The sequence below is a fragment of the Herpailurus yagouaroundi genome, unplaced genomic scaffold, assembly GCF_014898765.1.
Source record: "Herpailurus yagouaroundi ecotype Mexico unplaced genomic scaffold, PumYag 162, whole genome shotgun sequence".
Classification (NCBI taxonomy): Eukaryota; Metazoa; Chordata; class Mammalia; order Carnivora; family Felidae; genus Herpailurus; species Herpailurus yagouaroundi.
The window spans coordinates 29,406,403-29,430,296 of NW_024412403.1; the positions used below are offsets into that span (position 1 = coordinate 29,406,403).

The 23,894-nt window shown below is 35.4% G+C and overlaps 1 protein-coding gene across 5 annotated transcripts in view; it reads right to left on the reverse strand.

Annotated features, from left to right (window-relative positions):
* LOC121036081 (multidrug resistance-associated protein 1-like) overlaps positions 1-23,894 on the reverse strand; it is an 89,102-nt gene that overhangs the window by 49,884 nt on the left and 15,324 nt on the right. For 4 of the 5 annotated variants that reach the window (XM_040484171.1, XM_040484174.1, XM_040484170.1 and 1 more), the window contains exons 5-10: positions 18,889-19,066; positions 9,409-9,663; positions 7,087-7,152; positions 3,980-4,117; positions 2,299-2,445; positions 50-134 (exon numbers count right to left, since the gene is read on the reverse strand). In XM_040484171.1, the coding sequence (XP_040340105.1) occupies positions 50-134; positions 2,299-2,445; positions 3,980-4,117; positions 7,087-7,152; positions 9,409-9,663; positions 18,889-19,066 (869 nt within the window). The remainder of the gene's footprint in view (positions 1-49; positions 135-2,298; positions 2,446-3,979; positions 4,118-7,086; positions 7,153-9,408; positions 9,664-18,888; positions 19,067-23,894) is intronic. The other variant, XM_040484173.1, reaches the window with a different exon arrangement.

Below are 23,894 nucleotides of genomic sequence, written 5' to 3' on the forward strand. Positions count from 1 at the left end.
TCTTCAACCCAGAAGTCAAATAAATATTGAAGGCAGAGAAAATGCTGACCTCCTATGTAGTTTGTTTCAATATTTTGAGGAAGAAGCTCCTCAGTGTTGAGAAAGTCTTCCAACCGACCCAATGATATTCTTGTCTATCAGAATAAACACAGATGGAATTTATTTGGGGGTCAAGGAGCGCTTCAACTAAAAAAATTTTGTTGGGACTTTACAGTACGATTAAAAATATTTGATGCAAATGGAAGATATTGATATAAATTTTCAGTTAGCCTAGTTTGAATTGTTTTAATGTTTATAAATAATTTCATTCCTAAAAAGAAAGAACAGCTTCAAGGATCAAAGACCAAAACAAACATCATATATGCAGGAAGGCATATATGCCAAAAACTACTCCTTAACACTCTAGTAAAGCCATAATGACTAATTCATTAATAATTATAGAAAGATTAGTTTTCAAAAGCAACTTCAGAATTGTTCAATGAGTTCTGCTTCTGAGTATAAAATGATAGTTTTGGCAATAATAACATTTAGTTTTCGTAAAAAGGCTATAAAATGCTTACCTACAATTAGGATAAATACAATCAATTTTGTTTTCCTGAAACTGACTTACATGAAATCTCTAGTATGTTTTTATTCACACTATGCTAGAAGATATCTATTGTTAGTGGATAAGATGTACTGGGCCACGGTTTTGTTTACCAAGTGCGGAATATAGGTATGCCTCCTTTCCCCTTCCCTCCCCCTCCCTTTCCCCTTCCCCCTCCCTTTCCCCTTTCCCCTCTCCTCTCCCTCTCTCTCTCCCTCTCCTCCCTTTCCCTCTCTCCCCCCTCTGCCCCCTCTCCCCCCTCTGCCCCCTCTCCTCCCTCTCCCCCCCCCCCGCTCTCCTCCCTCCCTCTCCTCTCCTTTCCTTTCTTTTGACAACTGTTCTCCATATTTATTTAGTGAAGGCAGTAGTGTACCACTAGGAGTTGGAGAACACTTTGAGATACTAGACCTTTAGCTAGATTCTAATTTCAAAACCAAAACAATACTTATTCTAAGAATGGCATTTTTCAGAATGCCATGAAAACAAGTTGTTAGAGGCATCACATCAATAGTACTTCTATGCCCTCTGTTGGTCATTATTAGTAAAATAACAACCAGAAAAGGTATGATAAAACAAAAATGGATTACTTGGTATTCACTACATATTTATTCAAATAATATACTATTACTATTATAATTTTAATATAATTAATAGAATTTAATAATATAATTATTGCCATTACATTACTATTAGTAACTATAAGTTACTATTTACTTAAATAATACAAAAAAAATTTTTTTGAGAGAGAGAGAGGGCAGAAGTGAGTGAGGGACAGACAGAGAGAAACTCATGAGAGGCAGAGAGGGAGTGGAGAAAGAGAGAGAGAGAGAGGTGGGGCTCACCGGAAGCGGGACTTGAGCTCACCTAAACCAGGGCTCAAACTCAGGAACCTGAGTCAAAGTCAGATGCTTAACAGATGGAGCCACCCAGGCACCCATCAAATCATATAAAAATTTAAAGGCAAAGTTCATAGATTCAAGAGCTGGTTCCAATTAGCAAAGCTTCACTTTGCTTATGAACTCAGACTTGAGGAAGAGGATTCAATGGAGGCCACCCAGAAAATCGAAACCTGACATTCAAAAAATTTAACACAAAATCTCAGCGCAAAGGGATCATTCTCCACATTCCCTGTGGTTTTAGCAGCTTTCAACTCATTATAATAATATTAAAAGAGCCCCCAGTGACTGGAGATTACAATAAAGATCTGCTGAAGCAGATACCGCATACACGGTTTGTTGGCAGACTGACATTATCAGTGCACTTGTTTCCCTGTCTTATTCCTTCAGTACAGATGAAATGTTGCTGAACCCTGGAGAAACATTCATATCAAGTTCCATACAAAGCATCTAGCTAAATATTTTTTCAACTGAAAATAAAAATGAGACTTTTGATGGCATTATGTCTAACACTACCTTTTGAAAAGCTAAATAAAATAAACTAACACTTAGCAATGAAAACAATATCCTATATGGAAACACTTAAAAGTCATTTTGATAGGAGAAACGCATAGGCAAAGAAAACATGATTCCTTCGATTCGTTAATGTTCCCTATTACTCATTAATTCGGGGAGATTAATTTTGAAGGCAGTGTAAAACAACAACAAAAAGTGAAATAAATACCGAAAAAAAAAGACACAGAAGTAAAATGTGCAAAACCGCAGACTTCAGTAGATGAATGACTCTTCTAAGGTTTAAGCATATTTTGGATGTACCTGGACCACAGCTGAGATCACCATTGGTAAATCAAACAAAGGAAGCTTCAAAATATTAAACAAAGACATAGATGTGAACACTTTAGTGGCTGTTAAAAAGTTTCCTTCATCCAATAAGAAATAGATGCCAAACGTCGCCAGGGACACCTAAAAAATACAGACATGTTCTTTCCTTCAATTATTCAGTGCTAACAACAGTATGAGTTAAAGTCCCCCAAAATAGGGGAAAAAATGTTAAAACCTTTTTTATTGTTGTTTACCAAAATCCAGTACTATTCAGTATGATTGCTGAAGAATATAAAATAACATTTAGATAATACAATTGTGTATCTTAGAAAACGGCATCCTTGAGACCATGTGGCCCAATTCCCTTCTTTCAGATATCATGTTCCTACTGGAATTATTCCCATTTAAAATGTGTACTAATGCACTGTCTGTGCAGAGCCTGTTGGGAATTCTCTTTCTCTCTCTCTCTCCCTCTCTCTCTCTGTCTCTCCCCTGTCCAATCTCTCTCTCTCAGAAGAAATTTACTTAAAAAAAATTTAAAAAATAAATAAAATGTGTACATCTTTTTTTTTTTTTAAGACGGAGTATTATGTAAATTTATTTTCCAATGGTATATGTATACACCCGGACTCATATGTAATGATTATACTTTCTGTGAGTCACAAAATTAACTGAAGAAAGTATGAATAAATCATGGCTCATAACATTTATATTTACTTTTGGAAGTGTCATTTAGAAAGGGCAGGAAAGTTCATATATGCATGAGAATATGCTATCATGTACATAGGACTTATCTTAAGCAAATACTTCTTGGACATTTTTACCAAAGAATTCCAAATGTAAATATCACTTTTTATTTTCATAATACTCATATATTTATCTAAATAAAAAATAATAATATTTAAAATTGCCAACCAGGGAGACATATGGAACTTCCCCTGGCCCCCATCACCACCAGGAGTGGTAACTTTGATTAACATTGATGCTTCAGCTCTATGTGGTCTGGTGTTCCTTTGGCTTTCAGTCATCGCTTTATACCTCAAGGCACTTTATATTCTAGTTTAAATAGCATGGAATTCCCAATGCTTACATGGTATGACAGAAAGAGAACACCCTCAGTTCATATCAATTTGCCTCCGAATATTAATCCTATAACTTTGAGGATATTACCAAAGTAGAATGGACTTTCATTTCCTATTGTGAAATGAGAAAAGCAATGCCTTATCATTGCAAGAATGAAACAAGGCAACCTCTATTAACTTGTCTGGCATGCTGGAGAAGCACTCAATAATTCTTCATTCCCTTCCCAATTCCATATAGTATGCCTTTGGGTCTTGCTTAATCACACCAATCAAGGAATTTTATACCTGAAATGAAACTCTTAAATGCAGGTTATACTGTTTAAGGATAGGAAGGCAAGTGGTCGATCTGTGAGCAATTTGTAAAGAAACAAAATTGTATTATAGGTAAAAAATACAGAGCAATGAGAATGCATATACTTTCCTCTTCTTTAAAACTTCCATTCTCTGATCTACATAAATCAACGACTGCATTTCATGAAAATGTTATTTCAGATACAGAAGACTCCACTTTGGACACCTTAAGTCCAGGTAATTTGGAGGTGATCTGCAGACCAAATTTGAAAATCAAAACAGGAAATATTATACACACTCACCAAGAATGGAATGCAAGTTAATGTCAGCATAGAAAATACAGCAAGATACCCAGCTGATTTTTGAACTTCTAACTCCTGTTCTCGAATTTCAACAATCTTCTTTTTATAGGAGGGTTCCCATGCATAAAGTTTGAGGATCTGTAAAGGATGCAGACAATGACTATTTGATAACTGAATATCATATAAGAAATAAAAACCTGCTCCCATACAAATATACACAGTATACTCCCCCGGCCCCCAACATACACACAACTGTAAAGGTTTTTTAAAAAAGACATTAAACTCATAAAGCAAATAATACTCCTATTTTCACCTGGGTCAAATTTTTCCTGGGGCTCCTGGGTAGGTCAGTCGGTTGAGCATCTGACTTGGGCTCAGATCATGATCTCACGGTTCATAGGTTCAAGCTCCACGTCAGGCTTTGTGCTGACAGCACAGAGTCTGTTTCAGATTCTCTGTCTCCCTCCCCCTTCGCCCCTCCCTTGCTCGTGCTCTCTTTCTATCTTCTCTCCCTCAAAAATAAACATAAAAAAAGTATTTCTTTTTATTATGGGTTTTTGGGGGGTAGATGGCTGGGAGTAGAAAATCACCACCTCTCTAGGTTTCTGTTCTTCTCATCCACCAATAGCTTATTCCTGAGCCAGACTTCAGCAACATCTCAGCTCTGGGCATGAGCCCCACAGTGTTTCTGTCTAGCTTAATATTAGTACTCTTCCTGCTGGTTCAGCTCTCACTTCTGTCCACTCCCATTTCCCAATAGCTATGCTCCTTTCTATGGCCTCTCAATTTCTGGAACACTGATGGCATGGGACTTCAAGCCATTTTCTGAAAGGTGACTAGTGTTCTGAGATTGTAAACTGGAATATATACAGTCCCATACATCCTATTGCTCTGTTTCTCTGGAGAACCCTAAAAATCTCTCACTGGCTCTGTGAACTCAGACATGACACTTAACTTCTCAGAGACTTTGTTTCCTTATTTGGAAAATGAAGATGAGAAGTTATTTTCTTGGGGTTCCTAAGAATTGCATGAGGAAACAGATCCAAAGTGATCATTACAGCACGTGGCACGTAAAAATTGTTCACTAAATGAGAGCTATTATCATTATCAGAGAGAGGCTATAGCATCTGTTTTCTTCCCCCAAACCCCAGGGATGCTGACTGCCCACACCTACAAACTATCCTATACTTTAAACTTCCCTATACTTGGTCCTCTACCAGTTGTCTAGTATATTCACTGCTGGAACTAATTTCAAATTTTTGACTTTGCTCAGATATCTAGGAAATGTTCTTTTATTTTATCTACACTGTCCCAGTCTTACTGATAATACAAATTTCCTTTTATGAAGATCAATCTTTATTTATTTATTTATTCATTTAGAGACAGAGACAGTGTGAGGGAGGGGCTAGAGAGAGGGAGAGAGAGAGCGAATCCTAAGCAGGCTCTATGTTGTCAGCACACAGCCCGATGCAGGGCTCAAACCCATAAACTGTGAGATCATGACCTGAGCTGAAATCAAGGGTCAGACGCTTAACCAATTGAGCCCCCCCGCCCCCCCCCCCCCCCCAATATCAGCATTTACAACCTATAAACATACATTGTTACACTTTGTATGAATGCAGGGGTTATCAATTAACCCACTGAGAAGTACTGGATGCATTAGGATAACATTCCTTTGGGGGTGTATGACCTTATTACAGAATATCAGCTATTCAGTAATTTAATCTGAGTTAAATTTCAGAGCTACTTAAGGCTACTCTTATATTCAGATAAGTAAGTGAATCATATCAGTCTCTTTTCAAGGTATCTTTAACAATGTCTTTCACTTCAGTAGTTTTCAATTTTGTGAAAGTTCTACACAGTACAATAGAGCAGAATTTTTAATGATTCCTAAAGTGAATCAATGTGTACATATAATGGGCATATCCTATGTTTGTAATGATAAATGCACAAGACAGAAAATTTCCTATGCAATTGTCAATTCCAGAAGGAAATTCCATGTGGGCTTTACAAATTTTGTCCTTTAGAAAAAATCTAGGGGTTCCTGGGTGGCTGAGTAGTTAAGCACTGGACTCTTGGTCTTGGCTCTAGTCATGATCTCACAGCTTGTGAGTTTGAGCCCCACATCAGGCTGTGTGCTGACAGTGCAGAGCCTGCTTGAGATTTCTCTCTCTCTCTGCTCCTCCCTGGCTTGCTCTCATTCTCTCTCTGTCTCTCTTTCTCTCAGAAAATAAATAAATAAACATTAAAATTTAAAAAAAGAAAAATCTGATATGGTATAATCTAGGTGAAACAGAATTTGAAATTCTATCTATCTATCTATCTATCTATCTATCTAGAAAGTTCATGAGGTTGCACTCTTTTATGAAAGAGAAAATATTAGTAGAATGGGGGTAGCTATCTTAGGGATAAATAATTTATAACATACATTTTGTAAAATACCATTTGTATGATCATTTCCATTCCACCTAAAAGAACCTGAATGACATTTCATCACTTTCCCCATATAAACCTGCCTTCAACCTGATGATAATGTCATTGCCACTCTTGCCTGCCTCATTCCATCTCTTCCACACAACCCCTTAAAACAAGTTATATGTTGTCTCTTTGGGGATATTTATGTTTAATTCTTGGGTGAGAAACAGAAAGAAAATACCTGCATTTTATTTGGTTTCATTTAAATGCTATTTTAACAATAAGAATTCCTATACATGAGACTTGAAATACTCTGCCAACAATTACGTGTGTGTGTGTGTGTGTGTGTGTGTGTGTGTGTGTGTGTGTATACCTATATATGTGAATCAATGTGTACATATAACGGGCATATCCTATGTTTATAATGATAGTGTTGATGAATGTTTATAGTGTAGTAATGGTGAATGTTTATATCCTATGATATAATGGTAGATAATGTGTATCCTATGTTTATATGATATACTCATATGTATTTTTTGCACATATATACATATAAATATATATATTTCATTACTTTCCTTCAATATATATATTTCATTACTTTGATATTGAGAATGGTAAAAAATTCATTTATTCACTAACATTACTGTATTCTAAATAGTGAAATTAAAATCACATTCCTTTTATATTACCTTAATTCCATGTAAGATTTCATTGAGTAGTTTTATCTGTTTATCTTTGTTCTTCGTTTGGCTTTTCTATTTAAGGGGAAGAAAATGATAGCATATTTGACAAAGGTTGCTAATAATTTAACTTACTTTGCTACAGCCTTTTAAAAAAATACAGTCTCTTCCCTCTATTTTATATAATATTTAGTTGAAAACCATCATAAAATATTCATATATTCTTTCATTGGTAAAGGTAAAAATTAGTTATAAGTAGATATTTTAAAACTTAAAAGTAGCCAGCAGTAGAATAAGAGCAAAGTGCATACTTTACAAAATAGTATAGAAAATTTATTTATTTACATGTAATTTGTTTAAAATTGAATAAAAAAATAATATCCATCCATATTCTATTTAAATGGGATTAAATTCCCCAAATTTTATCAATTAGATATATATATATACATATATATATTTATTTATAACAGAATAAACATAAAAGTCTGTATATTATAAGTATACTATATTGAGTATTAATACTTTGGAAATTAAAGTTATTAAAATGGATATTTTCAAATACTGATTCTTTTTTGGCAAATAATAAGTACAGTATTTGTATATCTAACAAACTACACACTTACAAGTTACTATCCACAATACTATTTGTGTGATTAGAGGCATATTTTCTGTTTAGTATATTTGTACATAATATTGTACTCTCTTTGAAATTTCCCCCAAATGTATTTCAATTTATAAAAGTTTGAATTTAAATTATTTAAAATCTAGAATTTTTAAAAGCTAGTTTAAAAATATTAATTATAATACAAACTTGTTATTCTAAATACTATTGTGTTAGTAATTCATAATTATTTCATAGTTATATGGTATTTTCTAGTTTTCATCTCTAAAGACTAGTCACCTTTCTAGTAATTATTTGGTAATAATTTTAGTAATTATTTGGTGATTGATCTGTATTTAGAAAATTCAGAAAAATATAAAAGAAGGTGTAAATCCTCATCCCTTAAATGTATTCAAGTAATTAGTGAAAAATCTCCCTCCTTCCATTTAATTCTACTCTATAGGTGACTATTCTTAAAAGACTGGTGCTTCATCTCTAGATTATTTCTATGCCTATAAAAATTCATTTATATCTAAATCTGTATCATTTCATTTACTTATCTCTATCACACCCATGTGCATAGGTATATTCACATTTTAAATATTTGGGGCGCCTGGGTGGCTCAGTCTGTTGGGTGTCAGACTTCGGCTCAGGTCAGGATCTCATGGTCTGTGAGTTTGGGCCCTGCATCGGGCTCTGTGCTGACAGCTTAGAGCCTGGAGCCTGCTCCACATTCCATATCTCCCTCTCTCTCTCCCCTCCCCCACTCATGCTGTCTCGCTCGCTCTCTCAAAAATAAATAAAGGTTAAAAACACTAAAAAAAAATTGGGTTATGTATATGTACATGTATGCATAATATACACATATATCTGCATACATAGGTTTCTTTATTTTCCCCCTAATATGTGATTGACACATTTCCATGTCAGTACATAGATAGTGTTAATCTTTTATCCATTTAAAATAATAAAATAAGTGTCATAAGCAATACACCTGCATGTGTGTGTTTACTTTAACACATGAAACCATTCGTCCTTCCCCTTAAACTGTGGTTTTTTGGTGCAGTAAACTATGTCCTGTTTCTCCATTTCTACAGTATAGCATAGTCCACACTGTCTGGTACATGGCAGACGTCAAATAAGGTATTAACAGTAAGTTGAGTGAATGTAAAGTAAGAATATTAAAATTATTTCAGTTAATCACTTACCAACTACTTTCTGGATGTAGTCACTCCTTGCTTACTGTAACCCACCAGCCTCCCTGCCACTCTTCAGACAAAACAAGCACACCCTTATCTCTAGACTGTGTGCACACTGTTACTTTTGCTTAGTAAATCTTTTTCTCAGACATGTACATGGATTCCTCCCTCACCCTGCTGATATATCATATCCTTCCTGAGGACTTCACTATCCCGTATGTGAAATGGCACTCTGTTACTCTATCATCCTAGCCTAATTCGTATTTCTTCGTACACAAATTAACATCTGGCATTGTGCTATTTATTCATTTCTCAATGCCTTCTCCTCCAATGAAAGCTGGAACTCATCAGTTCTCCTCACTGCAGTACTTCAGCACAGAACAGATGTCCAATCGATATTGGTTGAATGAATGAATGACAAGGTTGGGTTATTTCCACATATACAGAATTTGCTAGATGGTTATTGTCAACACAAGTCAGAAAACTTGGCTTCTGTTTAACACGTGTAACAGGATGCAGTCTTTTTCTTACCTTTAGCTTTTTTACTCTAGTTGCAACCAAAGCATTTATTGGTATAACCAACACCAGGACTGCTGTCCCTGCCAACACTGCTGGACCCAGCTCTTGCCAAAGCAGTGATACGGCCATCAGGATTTGTAAAGGGGCTGACCAAAGGAGATTGAGGTTTGCGGTCAAGTCCATGAGCTGCTGGGCATCTGCTGACATCAAGTTAATAACTTCCCCAGTTGAAAACCTCTTTCGTGAGACATTAGATAAAAGTAGGGCCTAGGAAAAAAAAAAAAAAAGAAGCAGCAAAATATTTAAGAGTTCTGTAGAACTTGGGGCATTATTATCATCAAACAATGGTAACTTTTAATATCAATTTTTAATATATTTAGGAAAACGTACAAGATTATTTATGCATTAGGATTATAAAATATTGAGAACTTTTAATGTTATTACATGAGGAAGATACAATTATTGATCAAAACATATAGTTTTAAAATTCACTGCATATTGGTAGAGAGTAACATTTGTATTCCCAACAAATACCTTCACTAAGAACCCTCTACAAATTGCTGATTACAAAATTAAAAAAAATCTGTTCTAGGGGTGCTTGGCTGGCTCAATATGTACAGCATGTGACTGTTGATCTTAAGGTCATGAGGTCAAGCCCCACAATGGGTGTGGAATTCACACACAAAAAAATCTATTTTATATTTTTAGCATTGAGGATCTTCTCTATCCGTTGGCACCCCTAAAATGCTAAACCATCTAAATTTTATCAATACAAGGTACATAAAAGAATCAGTAAATATCTAATGCATGCTGATGAATAGTATTATGCTTGAAACTAGAAAATTTAAAAATGACACTATCCTAATTCTCAAAAAGATTATAATCTAGTTGTGGAGTCTACTTACCACCACCCCCCCACACACACATATACCTCCCACACAGAATGATAGTAAGTATAAAAATAGCTAAGAAGGGCTATGGGAATTTAGAAAGATAAAAATATTGGAAAGGCTTCGTGGAGCAGATGGAAATACATTTTTTCTTCCAAGGCCCAATTCTCACTTTGTCTCTATGCACATTATTTTAATATTTGTATACTGAATTCAATATTCCCAAGTTTAATTATTGGTAACTCTTACTAAGGTTGATGTTAGAAATTCATTTATTTAATGCTCCACTCATTTAAAATTCCCAGTGAAATGAAAAAATAAACTGCAAAAGTAGTGGGGAATTGGTATTTGTACTGGAAGCCAGGCAAAAGTTCATTCATATGCCAAGAATTTTAAGGAACGTCCACTGCACTGATTTAAAGAGGGACAGGATAGACAGCTGGGGCTAACAAGAGTAAATGGGATATAGGAAGCACTCAAAGTCTATTTTTTTCAACAAATGAATAATAAAAAGCCAAAGAAAAGGCCCATATTAAAAATAAGTAGGTACGACTTTCAGTGGCACTCTTCTATAATTCCTGAGTTTAAAGCAGGAGGGCTTCATGTAAGAGGGAGGTACAACCTTCTTGGGGGCAGGGGGGGTGGTGGTCTGCACAGCCTCATAAGGTTGTATCATATCCATATCCATATCATAAGGGAGCATCATAAGGTTCCAGAATCCCCCTAACATTTATGACTGCTGCAGTGTTCAATCCTTGTTTACATTTCTACACAGTAAATTAGAAACAGTTCTATTACTGACTAGTAATGGGGGGACAGTTGTGCTAGTGATAAAACAGAATGACTACTACTGCCACAAGAGGGGGAAAAAAAAGAAAAACACATTAGTCATTATGATATTAAGCTTTAGCCATGTCTCCCCCAAAGGCAGCTCTTTAACCTTCCCCTAACATGTTACTGATCGCCTAATTTGGCCAAATGAAACCATGGAAATCCTACAACTGTAACTCTCATTTCATTAAGTCTATAACATTTCTTAAGAGCGGACCATTGATCTCTAATAGAATCCACCAGCAACTTATAATTATAAAAAGTTATAAACTATTTTCTCTCACACTTATAGAAGGAAAAGTTAAAGAGTATTTAGTATTTATGAAAATACTAGCAGATTGAATAGTTCAAAGTAGCTAAATTATCCAAGGAATCAAATAAATGACCTATTGGAACAAAATATATCACAAGAAACATGAGAAATATATGAATATCCCTTTTTAATCTTATAGCAAAAGAACACGATAACTGTTTAAAATGAGTAAAAACAAAAAAGAATAATTTAAATTGAAAATACAAGTGTCAAATTGTTTAAAATTACAGTGGAGGCACCAAAAGTCCAAATGGATGTTACAAGAAAGGATTTTTTTTTCAATTCTATGTTTATTTTTGAGAGTGAGAGAGACAGAGAGAGACAGCAGGGGAGGGGGCAGAGAGAGAGGGGGACAGAGGATCTGAAGCAGGCTCTGTGCTAATAGCAGAGAGCCTGATGTGGAGCTTGAACTCGCGAACTATGAGAGCATGACCTGAGCCAAAGCCAGACACTTAACTGTTTAAGCGACCCAGGCGCCCCCAAAAATGGAATTCCTAAACCAGTAGATATGTTCAAAAACTTTTCCCAGATATTAGAGAAAACATATTTTAAACATGAAATATTAAAAAAAAAAAGATTTAAGGCATGGAGGAGTTTCAGGTAGGTATACACTCATGGAATATAAATATAAACACATATATGTATATATTACATAAATATGTTTTAAATGTATTATATTTATATGAATATATTAAATATATATTATAAATATATAAATACATATTAATATAAATATGTATTTATATTAATATGTATTTACAAATACATTTATATTTCTTTATAAATATAGATTAATGAATAACCAACTTCTAGGGTGAAATGCCTGGGGTCCAGGGCCAGCCAGTAACACTATTTCATAACTCTTTGACAGTGGGTAAGTTACTCAATTGTTCTGACTTTAAGTTTCCTTATATTACATATGTGAGCATTATATTGACAGCTACATCCATATCTATAACTGACCATGTATCTATTTCTATGTACATAATAGTGCTTAAAACAGAGTGCAACATATATGTTTGTATGTATCTATTATACACATGTGTGTATATTACATATATATATATATATATGTAGACACATAAATACATAACAATTACTTTACAAGTAAAGAATAAAAAATAATTAAAGATAAAACAGAAGACAATCTCTCTGATTGAAGAAAATATTTCAAACCAAAAGCAATCAGGAAGTACCAGTCATTTAGTTAGAAAACAGTACCTTCTCTTATCCTGGTAAAATTTGCAAATTCTATAATGTTAAAATTATCCTTAGAAAGGTATACTTATGGGGCACCTGGGTGGCTCAGTCGGTTGAGCATCCGACTTCAGCTCAGGTCATGATCTCACAGCTCATGGGTTTGAGCCCCACATTGGGCTCTGTGCTGAGTGCTCAGAGCCTGGAATCTGCTTTGTATTCTGTGTCTCTCTAGGCTCTCTGCCCCTCCCCCATGCTCTGTTTCTCCCTGTCTCTCTCAAAAATAAATAAATATTTTTTAAAAAATAAAAAAAAAAAAAAGAAATACAAGCACCCAAACACAGTAAAATTAAAATAAAACAGGTTATCTGAAAATGGTGGGGTTAAGAGGTGGGGGTTGGCAGCAGCTGTAAAATCTGTAGTCAGAAGACAATACTGCTATGGTTATAAAGAATGTGTGGAGGGGCGCCTGGGTGGCTCAGTCGGATAAGCGTCCGCCTTCGGCTCAGGTCATGATCTCGCGGTCCGTGAGTTTGAGCCCCGTGTCGGGCTCTGTGCTGACAGCTCGGAGCCTGGAGCCTGTTTCGGATTCTGTGTCTCCCTCTCTCTCTGCCCCTCCCCCGTTCATGCTCTGTCTCTCCCTGTCTCAAAAATAAATAAACGTTAAAAAAATTTTTAAAAAATAAGAATGTGTGGAAAAAGAACTCCAATATACATTGAGTGAACCATATGTATCATGAGTGAAGATGGTAAACAAGGTGACAAGTAAATCAGGCAAAAAATGACAGTAGTAGGAAAAAGTGTAGTGTATACATATATGAAAGTTTCTGCTATGAATTTAAATTGTTTGTGTCATATAACAAAGTATTTTCTCAACATGTTTGGTCATGACCTATTATGAAATAAATAATAGATTATAAAAAAGTATATTACACATATATATGCATCATGTAAAATAATTAGAGGAAATTACATCAATGATTACCTTTGCAATCTGGAATTATGAATTGCTGTCATTTTGTCTGCCCCATTTTATTCATTACACATATTTTCTTCAATATACAAAAGAAAATTATCTTTAAAAATTAACTGCTTTCAAAATATTAAGATTAAAGGGCACTATCTAAATGGATGTTGTTCTGCATTGCATTTTTAACATCAGGAGCACTGATTTTTCTTTCAATATTTTTTTCTGCCAACTAAACTTTTACATTTCTGTGAGGGACAAAATTCACAAGGCATGAAGGGGAATTTAGTTACCATTTATTCCTAAATTACACAATCTAAACTGCCTCTTTGTTATACAAAACAATTTGGAAGAATACTGCAATATGACACCACAAGTATACTGGATGGTGCAACATACTGAAGAATTATCTGGTAAAAAGTATTTAACCTTATAAAAGAGAGAAAGCAACACTGAGGTAAAAGGGAAAAAAATGTAAAATCTAAAACCATATGAAAAGTTGAGAGTTTATAAATACTCTGCAATCAAAATGAAAATTAGCCAATTTTCATTTAACAGTCATATTGTAATCATAATCACACTCACAAAGCTCTGTTATTTTTAAATTCCATCCAAGTTTGAGATTTCTTTTCTAGAATATTGTAGAATATTGTCCTTATCTAGTCTACACACACACACAGCACAGGTAGGTGACTCATCACATTGTGAAACGTCATTGATTTCATACATTGAATTATACTCCAACAAGAGCCAGATGAGCCAGGTATGGCCCCAGCCTTTAAAAACATCTTATTGACTGGAGATATCTTGACTATCACTGAACTCAATTCACTAGTATCTCATTTTACCATCTGATGGTGAAATATGTTTGCCATTTCACATTCTCCCTCTTAATGTATGTTTTCATTTCTAGACTCACTGCCATGGCTCTGGTTCATATCTTTACTTCCAGAACTGTTAATATAGTTCTAAAATATTCTTTATTTCCAACCCAACCTATTTTAATTACTTTCTCCTGATTATCCATCTGTCCTATGGCTCAAATGAGTCCTAACTTCCTCTAGAACTAAAGTACATTTTTACAATGTAGTTTTCAAGCTTCTAAAAAAATGAGCTGCAATCCCTTCTTTCTTACCATCCTAACCCTCCCCACCATCCTGCTCATAAAATATTATCTCTAGCTACATTAATCTACTCATCATTTTCTGAGTAAGCCATGTATTCATCTGTGGACTCCCTCCCACTATATATTTTCAACAGTAGAGCCTTTGCCTCATGCAATTCATCCTTCAGACGTAGGTCGTGCAATATTATGCAATATTAACCATGACATTTTTCCTGACCAATGCTGCTATAAGTCACAGAAATCACATAATTTAGAGCTGGAAGGGCCCTAAAAATTCCTAACCCAGTGATTCTAAACCAAAAGTTACTATACTTCTAATGACATAAGGTGTACTTAAAGGTAGACCCTCGTAACATTTATAAGAACGCATTCTTCTTCAATTCCACTGCATGCAATACAATATGCCAGAATTATCTTTCTGACTCTACGTGCAGGATCTGGATTCTGCTTCTCCTAATCCTGACCACAGTAGAGTGTCTTTATTTTAAAAAAATATATCTGAGGCGCCTGGGTGGCTCAGTCGGTTACGCGTCCAACTTCAGCTCAAATCATGATCTCACAGTTCATGAGTTCAAGCCCCGTGTCAGGCTCTCTGCTGTCAGCGCAGAGCCTGCTTTAGATCCTCTGTCTCCCTCTCTCTACTCCTCCTCCATGCTTTTTTTTTCTCTCTTTCAAAAATAAATAAACAAAAATTTAATATATATATATTATCAATTTTTTTGCATTTTATAATTATCACAATTAAGGTAAGAATAAATCTTTAAAGTACAAATGTAGACAGTCTAGGCACTGTAATACTATCCAATATGGTAGTCATTAGCTAATGTAATGTAACCATAGTGTGGTTATTACATTTAATTAAAATTAAAAATTCACTTCCTTAATCTTACTAGCTACAGTTCAAAGGCTCAATAATCATATGTTACTAGTGGCTGCCCAACCAGATAGTGTGGATGTAGTACTTTTTTTAGTTAAAAAAATTGTTTTGAAAATTTTATTTTATTTCACTTTATTTTTTTCCAGATATCTCAAATCCTCATATTATTCCTTCAATGGAAAACAAAACTTTGGTCTCTAACTCAAACCTGTTCTCTTTGTCAGCACTCCATGTCCCAAATCTCTCTTTTTTCCTTTTCTCCCCCCTCTTTTAAAAATTGAGATGTATTGGGGTGCCTGGGTGGCTCAGTTGGTTAAGTGTCCAACTTTGGCTCAGGTCATGATCTCACGGTTCATGAGTTCAAGCCCCGCATTGGGCTTTATGCTGACAGCTCGGAGCCTGGAGCCTGCTTTGAATTCTATGTCTCCTTCTCTTTCTGCTCCCACCTCTCTCTCTCTCTCTCTCTCTCTCTCTCTCAAAAATAAACAAAGGGGTGCCTGGGTGGCTCAGTCCGTTAAGCAACCGACTCTTGATTTTGGCTCAGGTCATGATCTCACGGTTCGTGAGCTCAAGCCCCACACTGCGCTCCATGCTGACAGCATGGAGCCTTCTTGGGATTCTCTCTCTCTCTTTTTCCCCTCCACTGCTTATGTTCTCTCTCTCTCTCTCTCTCTCTCTCTCTCTCTCAAAATAAATAAACTTAAAAAATAAATAAACAAACATGAAAAACATTTTAATATAAAATTGAGATATATTTAGTTGACATACATTAGCTCCAGGTGTGTAACATAATGCTTCAATATTTGTATACATTGCAAAATGATCACAAGTCTAAACATCCATCACTACACATAGTACAAAATTACAAAATTTCTTGTGATGAGAACTTTTAAGAACTACTCTCTTGGCAGCTTTCAAATACAAAATACAGTATTATTAACTATAGTCACCATGCTACACATTATATTCCCATGACATTTATTTTTTAAATAGAAGTTTTATACATTCTGATCATCTCCACCCATTTTTAAAATCACAAAGATTCTACTGGACAGTGTTTGGTAGAGGAATGCTCTCAGACTGCCCACATTAAATCCAGGATAACTGATGCTGCTTTTGAAACATATCCCATTTCTTAGACCTCAAGAATTGTCATGGAGCCGTACCTGTGAGCTAAGGTATAACAAAATCTGAGCTTTGAGACTCATGAACTCCTAAAGTGATCAAGTGGAAGGAGGTCCCTGCTTTTTCCACAAACCTTAAAATTGGTATGCCCTGACCTTTATTCCAAACGAGCAGCATGTGAATGGACAGAGAACAAGAAAGTCCTAACAGCTCCCCTCTTCAACAAGAACAGGATCTGAGATCAGGTTTACCCCACTCTAAAAACAAGTCCTTGATGAATTAGAGCCAATGTCAGATTAATATGGGTATCTGGTGCCACTATGAGAGACATTTTGGACATTGAGTATCTAAGTATGATGAAAATCAGAATTCTACAACCTGTAAAGAGACAAAGAAGAGAAAGAGAAGAGAAATTTAACTACCCTAATTAGTTCCATGGAGAGAGACTCCCTCTAGAAAGGTGTAGGATAGGGGCCTCAGAAAAATGCCACCCTTATAAAATCAGTGGCATGTGCACATGCTACCTCAGTGCATCAATGCAGGTTATCACAACAGGTTGTAATGTCTTCTGCTGCTTGTTTGATGGACTTGGAATTAAATCATAATCCCTAAGGCAAGGTCTACTGAGCTGGCTTGATTGATATACTCCTTTGATCCTGAGTGTTCTTTGTTCTTAAACAATCTCTCTAAAGAATCTATGGTTTCCTCCCTGTAGCCAGTGTGACCTTTTACATTATTATCTCCAAGGTCTCTCTGCCCTTGTAAGAGTCACCCACAATGCTTGATTTTCTTCTTTTTATTTGACAACTTGTTCTAATTTCTACCACATTCCCCTCTTTCATATTTGCAAATCCACCCAAATCCTACACTCAAACTCCAATGCTTTAATCACTGAATGAAATCCTATTCCATATGGACTGTATATCAAAGACAAGTGTTAACATTTAAACTGATTCCTAGATTTGTTGACATCTTTCCTCCCTATTAGGATTTCTCAGAATTTATAGCCTCTAGAATTATGACTGTGGCAGTATGACCCAGCACTTGGCCTAAAACCATTCCATACTCCCATTTTGGCCCAATATGGCCAAATGGCCTGTAATGCTTAATGCCCAGCTCAGTCCAAATTGTAATACTTCCTTCCACTCATACAAATTCTACACCTTTCCCAAAGACCACTTCAAGGCTTCCTTTCTATGTGAAACCTTCCTTAACCGCACACAATCATTGTAGATTTCCTGTTCTTTTGACCTCTTATAAAACCTGCACTTAGTTCCACACATCAATTATATACGCTAATAATTCCCCCTAATTTCTTGAAGGAGTGGCTTGTTTATTTATTTACTCAGACATCCAGCTTTTTATAAAAATGTATAAAAGTCACTCTCCCAGATGATAAAAGTACAACAGGTAAATAGGTTTCTATTCCAAATCTTAAAGAGCCCACAATTTACAAAAGAGTAGTGAGTAAGAATGCAAAATACACTTAATTGAATAATTCAAGTGATAACTACTGGAAGGAAGAAATTCTTTAATAGTTTAATTATGATGTAAATAAGCTCTTTAACAGTTTAATTATGATGTAAATAAAAGGCTCTGGATGGTAATGAGGTGGTATTTAAAACTGTATTTTCAAGAAAGAACAAATTAAACTTCAGGGTTATGACAAGTATAAGTATCAGCCAGGTTTCGTTTCTGGGGGTGCAGTGCAGAGGCAAGGCACAGAATGAAAGAGTAGCAGATAATGACTGCATAGAGAAAGATGGCTTTGTTGCATGAGAAAGCAGAGTGAGCACAGGAAGAAAAAAGTAGCATGCAGAAAGAAAATGATCATGAAAGGAAGAAATGTTCGTACATAAACACAGACAAACATGAAAATACTCAAGGCTATTCACTTTGTGAGGAGGAGTTCAGTGACACAACAGTGGACAGAAACCATCATCTAGTTTCCTGGATTAGGGCTCACTAGAAGTTTCAGGGACTGTAAGGACTATAGAGAACCATAGAGAGAAATTAATACAACCAGTATTGATGAGTCAAAGTTTTTTAAAGCAAAATAAATGTATATTCAACGGGCACTCTAAGAATTTTTAATATACTATATGCTATTTCAAAGCATACAATGAAAGAATCCATTTAGAAATTGAGAATTCCTTAACTTTTTACCTTTTTGTAGATGAGTCCAATTACAGCTGTCTTAATTTTTGCTGAAGTGAGCATGTTAAAACGTTGATATTGCTGAAGGATCAAGGTTTGCAAAAAGACTACAACAAAAAGTGCCAAAGCATAACCATAGCCTCTCCATCCAAAATCTTGGCGATGTTCACAGAAAATAATCATTTGCCTGAATGTCATACAAAAATTGAGAAAGGGGAAGAAATGTTAAACATCTAATAGTTAAATGCTAATTAGAGTTAAGTGTTTTCAAACTGTCAAATACACACACACACACACACTTATTACTTGTAGAATTTAGTGATTCATTACTTAAATATAACATCCAATGCTCAGCACAAGTGCCCCCATTTATTTTTAATTCAAGTATTATATAATAAAATTAATAGAATCAACAGTTACTTTCAGATGCTTTTGAGTGCAAGGTTATTTTCTAGTTTTCATATGGTAATCTCATCAACTAACTCTGGTCTAACTTCATCATAAAAGTTAAGATACAGACACTTAAAGCTTCTTTTTTATCATAATCATGCATTTTGTTAAATATAGGGAAACATGACAGTTAAAATTTAAGTAGTGAATCTCTTAAAATGGCACATAGGTTTTTTTCAAAGGTCTGAATTATATCTCACCTCTTATTATTACGTTTATCCTATCCAATTCCCCTCTATTCTATCTTCCCTTATTTTCTCTTAAGTTTGGTGAAGGCAGGGCCATGATATCAGGTCAATGCTGGGGACAATGCTAGACAATGGGGACGGTTCTAATCATAACGATCTTGGTTGTTTATTGTCCTTCAACTATACACTGGTTAAAACTCAGAATGCCTGATGTCATTGTTAATAACATTATAGTGGTACTCTTAACCTTTTTTCAACTGCCTCTATGTGACTAATAAATAATAATTTTAAAAGACTACATATACTCTACATAATGGTGGAACAACTTGGATATATTCTTTCTGATACTACAGATTAATACGTCATTTATTTTGCAGGCTCAGTTCTTGATTTAAGTATTTCCTGTTATTTTATAGGTAAAAAGTATAATATTAGAAGATGTTTTAGAAATATACCTTTTTTTACTCTGAGTTCTGGAGATACAGAAATGTGTTTTGTCATTGTGAATAGCCATTTTGAATGTACTTAAGGTTATACTCACAGGAAGCCACATGTAATTAGGTAAGACTATACCTAAATTATTTTAAGAACACTGAATTTAAAAATTCATTGTTTAGGGGCGCCTGGGTGACTCAGTCGGTTAAGCGTCTGACTTCTGCTCAGGTCATGATCTCACAGCTCATAGGTTTGAGCCCCATGTCAGGCTCTATGCTGACAGTTCAGAGCCTGGACCCTGCTTCCGATTCTGTGTCTCCCTCCCCCGTGCTTGCTCGCTTTCTCCCGCTCTCTCTCTCTCTCAAAAATAAACTTAAAGGGGTGCCTGGGTGGCGCAGTCGGTTAAGCGTCCGACTTCAGCCAGGTCACGATCTCGCGGTCCGTGAGTTCGAGCCCCGCGGCGGGCTCTGGGCTGATGACTCAGAGCCTGGAGCCTGTTTCCGATTCTGTGTCTCCCTCTCTCTCTGCCCTCCCCCGTTCATGCTCTGTCTCTCTCTGTCCCAAAAATAAATAAACGTTGAAAAAAAAATTTTTTAAATAAATAAATAAATAAAATAATAAAAAATAAACTTAAAAAATAAAAAATAAAAAATAAAAATTCATTCTTCATGTGAGTTTACATTTTTAAAGTTTACATTTTTAAAAAATAAAAAATTAATGTCTAAGCTTGGATCTATTTTATTTGCACCTTGGACAGCATATGGGTGAAAAATTAAAAGCAATCTGTGTTGCTTTATAAACTAAATTGCTTTATAAACCAAGTACTTCAAAATATTAACTTTATTAAAATTGTACTTTGGAATCAAATATATACCAACCAGTGTTTCTAAAATTACTATTAAAACCTCTAGTCATTGAAAATTATTTGGAGCATTGTATATTCTCAATGACACTATTAAATTATTCCATACCCCACCTAGATAAAATAATAGGAGGTTTGGTACTTATCAGTGGATCTGTATCAGATGCTATCCACTGGGACACCAAATTATTTTTACAAGAGCAACTTACTGAATGTTTTCTTGGTCTGGAAATTAAATTTCCTGAAAGAAGTGCACTATTCTTATTGTGGATGTATCTACCTATCAGACTTTTTCCTTTCTCATAAAATCAAACAACTAAATGACTATAATAAGTATCATAGTGGGTCTACACATATAAATCAGGAAGTACTAAAAATAATCTGTGATCAATACATGGTGAAGACCATAAAACCATATTCATCATATCAGATGTGAACACTCATTTTTTTGTTTGACTAATATCATAATAAAATTCATAGAAAGGGGGAAAATAGTAAGCACAACAATCAGCAAGAAACATGTTTCTTCTAACAGTAAATTAATGAAAGTGTTATTTTTAGATGTTTGATTACTACATATATGAGTCATGATAATAGGACAATATATTTTCATCCTTACAAACAGTCCTGTCTAGTACTTTTCCTTATCAAAAGAAAAAATAGACATCTCAAAATTAGCTAAAAAAAAAAAATAAATAACTCCCCCAGGTTCGGATTATGATCATACAAACTCATAAAATTCTTTCTTTTTTTATGTTTCAACTTTTTATTTACATTCTAGTTAGTTAACATATAGTTAAACTCATAAATTTTTTTCTGATCATTTATTCTTCAATGTGGAAATATTAAGGCTATTCATCTACTTTAGAGTGAGAATCTCTTGATTCTCTTGATTCTTGAAAAGTATAACTTTGGATAAGCCCATTTATTTAGTATTTTATTGAGGAAATGTATTTGAGTCCTATGTGCCAGGCTCTGTGCTAGGTGCTAAGGACACAGACATTGAGTAACACATGATCCTTTACCAGGAGGAGCTGGAAGTCTAGGCAGGAAGAAATACACATCAACTCATTTCAATACAATATTGACACTACTGTTTTGCAGGTATGGTCAAGCTAGAATGTTACAAAAGTATGTCATAAAATTATGGGCACCATTGTGTAACCCTTAGGCAAGGAGTTAGCAATTCTTTAACACCCTATTATAGACTGCAAATATTTGGAGAAGATAGAGACCCTGAATTGCCATCACCTATAGCTATTTTAGAAAACAGTAACCACAGTGAGATTCTAGAATGAGTTTTTGAGCAGTAGTCATTGGAAAATAGGAATCAGAGCATGCCTAAAAATGGCTGGGAATGTCTTACTACACCTTTCACTGAGAAGTTAAACCTAAGTATTCTAATTCTCCTCCCCTTGGCTCTGGGCTAATTTAGGGGCTTGTGTGACCAAACTAATGTGGCAGAAGTGACACTCTGGCTCTTCTAAGCCTAAGTCATAACAAGACTTGTCTGAGCCTCTTGGCATGTTCACTCTGAAAAAATCCAGCTGCCATGTGAGAAGTTCAACTTACCAGAGACTCCTGTGTTCAACCTAACCATTTGGAGAGGCAATGGAGAGATAGAGACAGACAGACAGACAGACAGACAGACAAAGATTGATATCAGGCCATTTCCACCCATCATAGCCCAGGCATCAGTATGTAAGTTAAGAAGCCATCCTGGACATTCCAGCACTAGTACCCATAAAAAAGAACCAAAGTAACCCAGCTAACAGCCAGAGCCAAGGCCCACAAAATTTGTCTCTACTTGAGCTGCTACAGGTCTCTCCAGCCATTCAAGCTACTCAGCTAAAGCCACCATCATGGTGGATCAAAGAAAATCCATCCCTCTCTGAATACACAAGATTATGCCTTGTTTCTAATACACAAGATTATGCCTTGTTTCTGTAGCGCAGTGATTATTGTGTTTGCCTCAGATACTTGTGAACATAATCATCGTTGTTTTATGCCAATAAATTTTGACATGCTTAATACTATGGCAATAGATCACCAGAACAGGGCAGGAGAGGAAGATGCTGTTTAATATACATTTCTGATAGATTTCTGGCCAAAGATGAGGTAACTCTATGGCAACTCCTTAACATAGCCAGGATATATAAGGGTGAGCAGCAGAGGTAGAGGGGAAGGAAAGGTATGTTACCTTGTCTGCGGGGGATTTTAATCCAGCAGACATTTGGATTATATTTCCATAGGCAAGGGAACCAGACTTCGGGGTGAAAAATGACAGGACCAGTTTTCTGATGGCAAAGAGATATCTTCTTGCCCTAGATTTTCCAACACCATTCTCTCTGGGTTCTCCTCTCTTTGCACTATGCACTCCTTCTCACTGTCCTTTTGTGAATTTCCCTATCTTCATTAATTCCACACACTGGAATAGCTGATTATCTACAGAGATGTTTACTTCTCCTTATCCATGGTAAGGTGGTCTCATCCAGAAAAATGATTTGACATACCCAATCTAATTTGTTGGAACAGTTCCCAATTTTATTATCTCAGCTAATATCTTTCTTAACTCCAGACTTAAGCTTACTCAATCTTTTTGGATTGGCTAGACGGCTGTCAGGGATCCCCAACGCCACTCCCTAGTTAAATGATCCATTAGAAGGACATATAGCAGTCAGCATCTAGTTATACTAATGATTATGATTTATTATGGTGAAAGTATACACAAAAAATCAGCAAAGAGAAAAGGTACATGTAGTAAAGTCCAGGAGAAAACAGATATAAGCTTCCAAAAGTCTTCTCTCAGTAGGGTCACACAAAACACACTTAATTATCCTGGCAACTAGTTGTGGCCGCATATGTAAAATGTTGTCTACCAGATAAGCTCATTAGAGAGTCAGCATCCAGGGCACCCTTTTCCTAACATATGCCAAAATTCCAGACTCCCAGAAGGAAAGCAGGTATTCAGCATGAATCGTATTGATTGTTAAGCAGTTTGGACGTACTGAGCCACTGTTAACAGTTATGGTAGCAGGAACCCTCCTGAAATGCAAGTTCCAGTTCCCTACCAAAAGTCA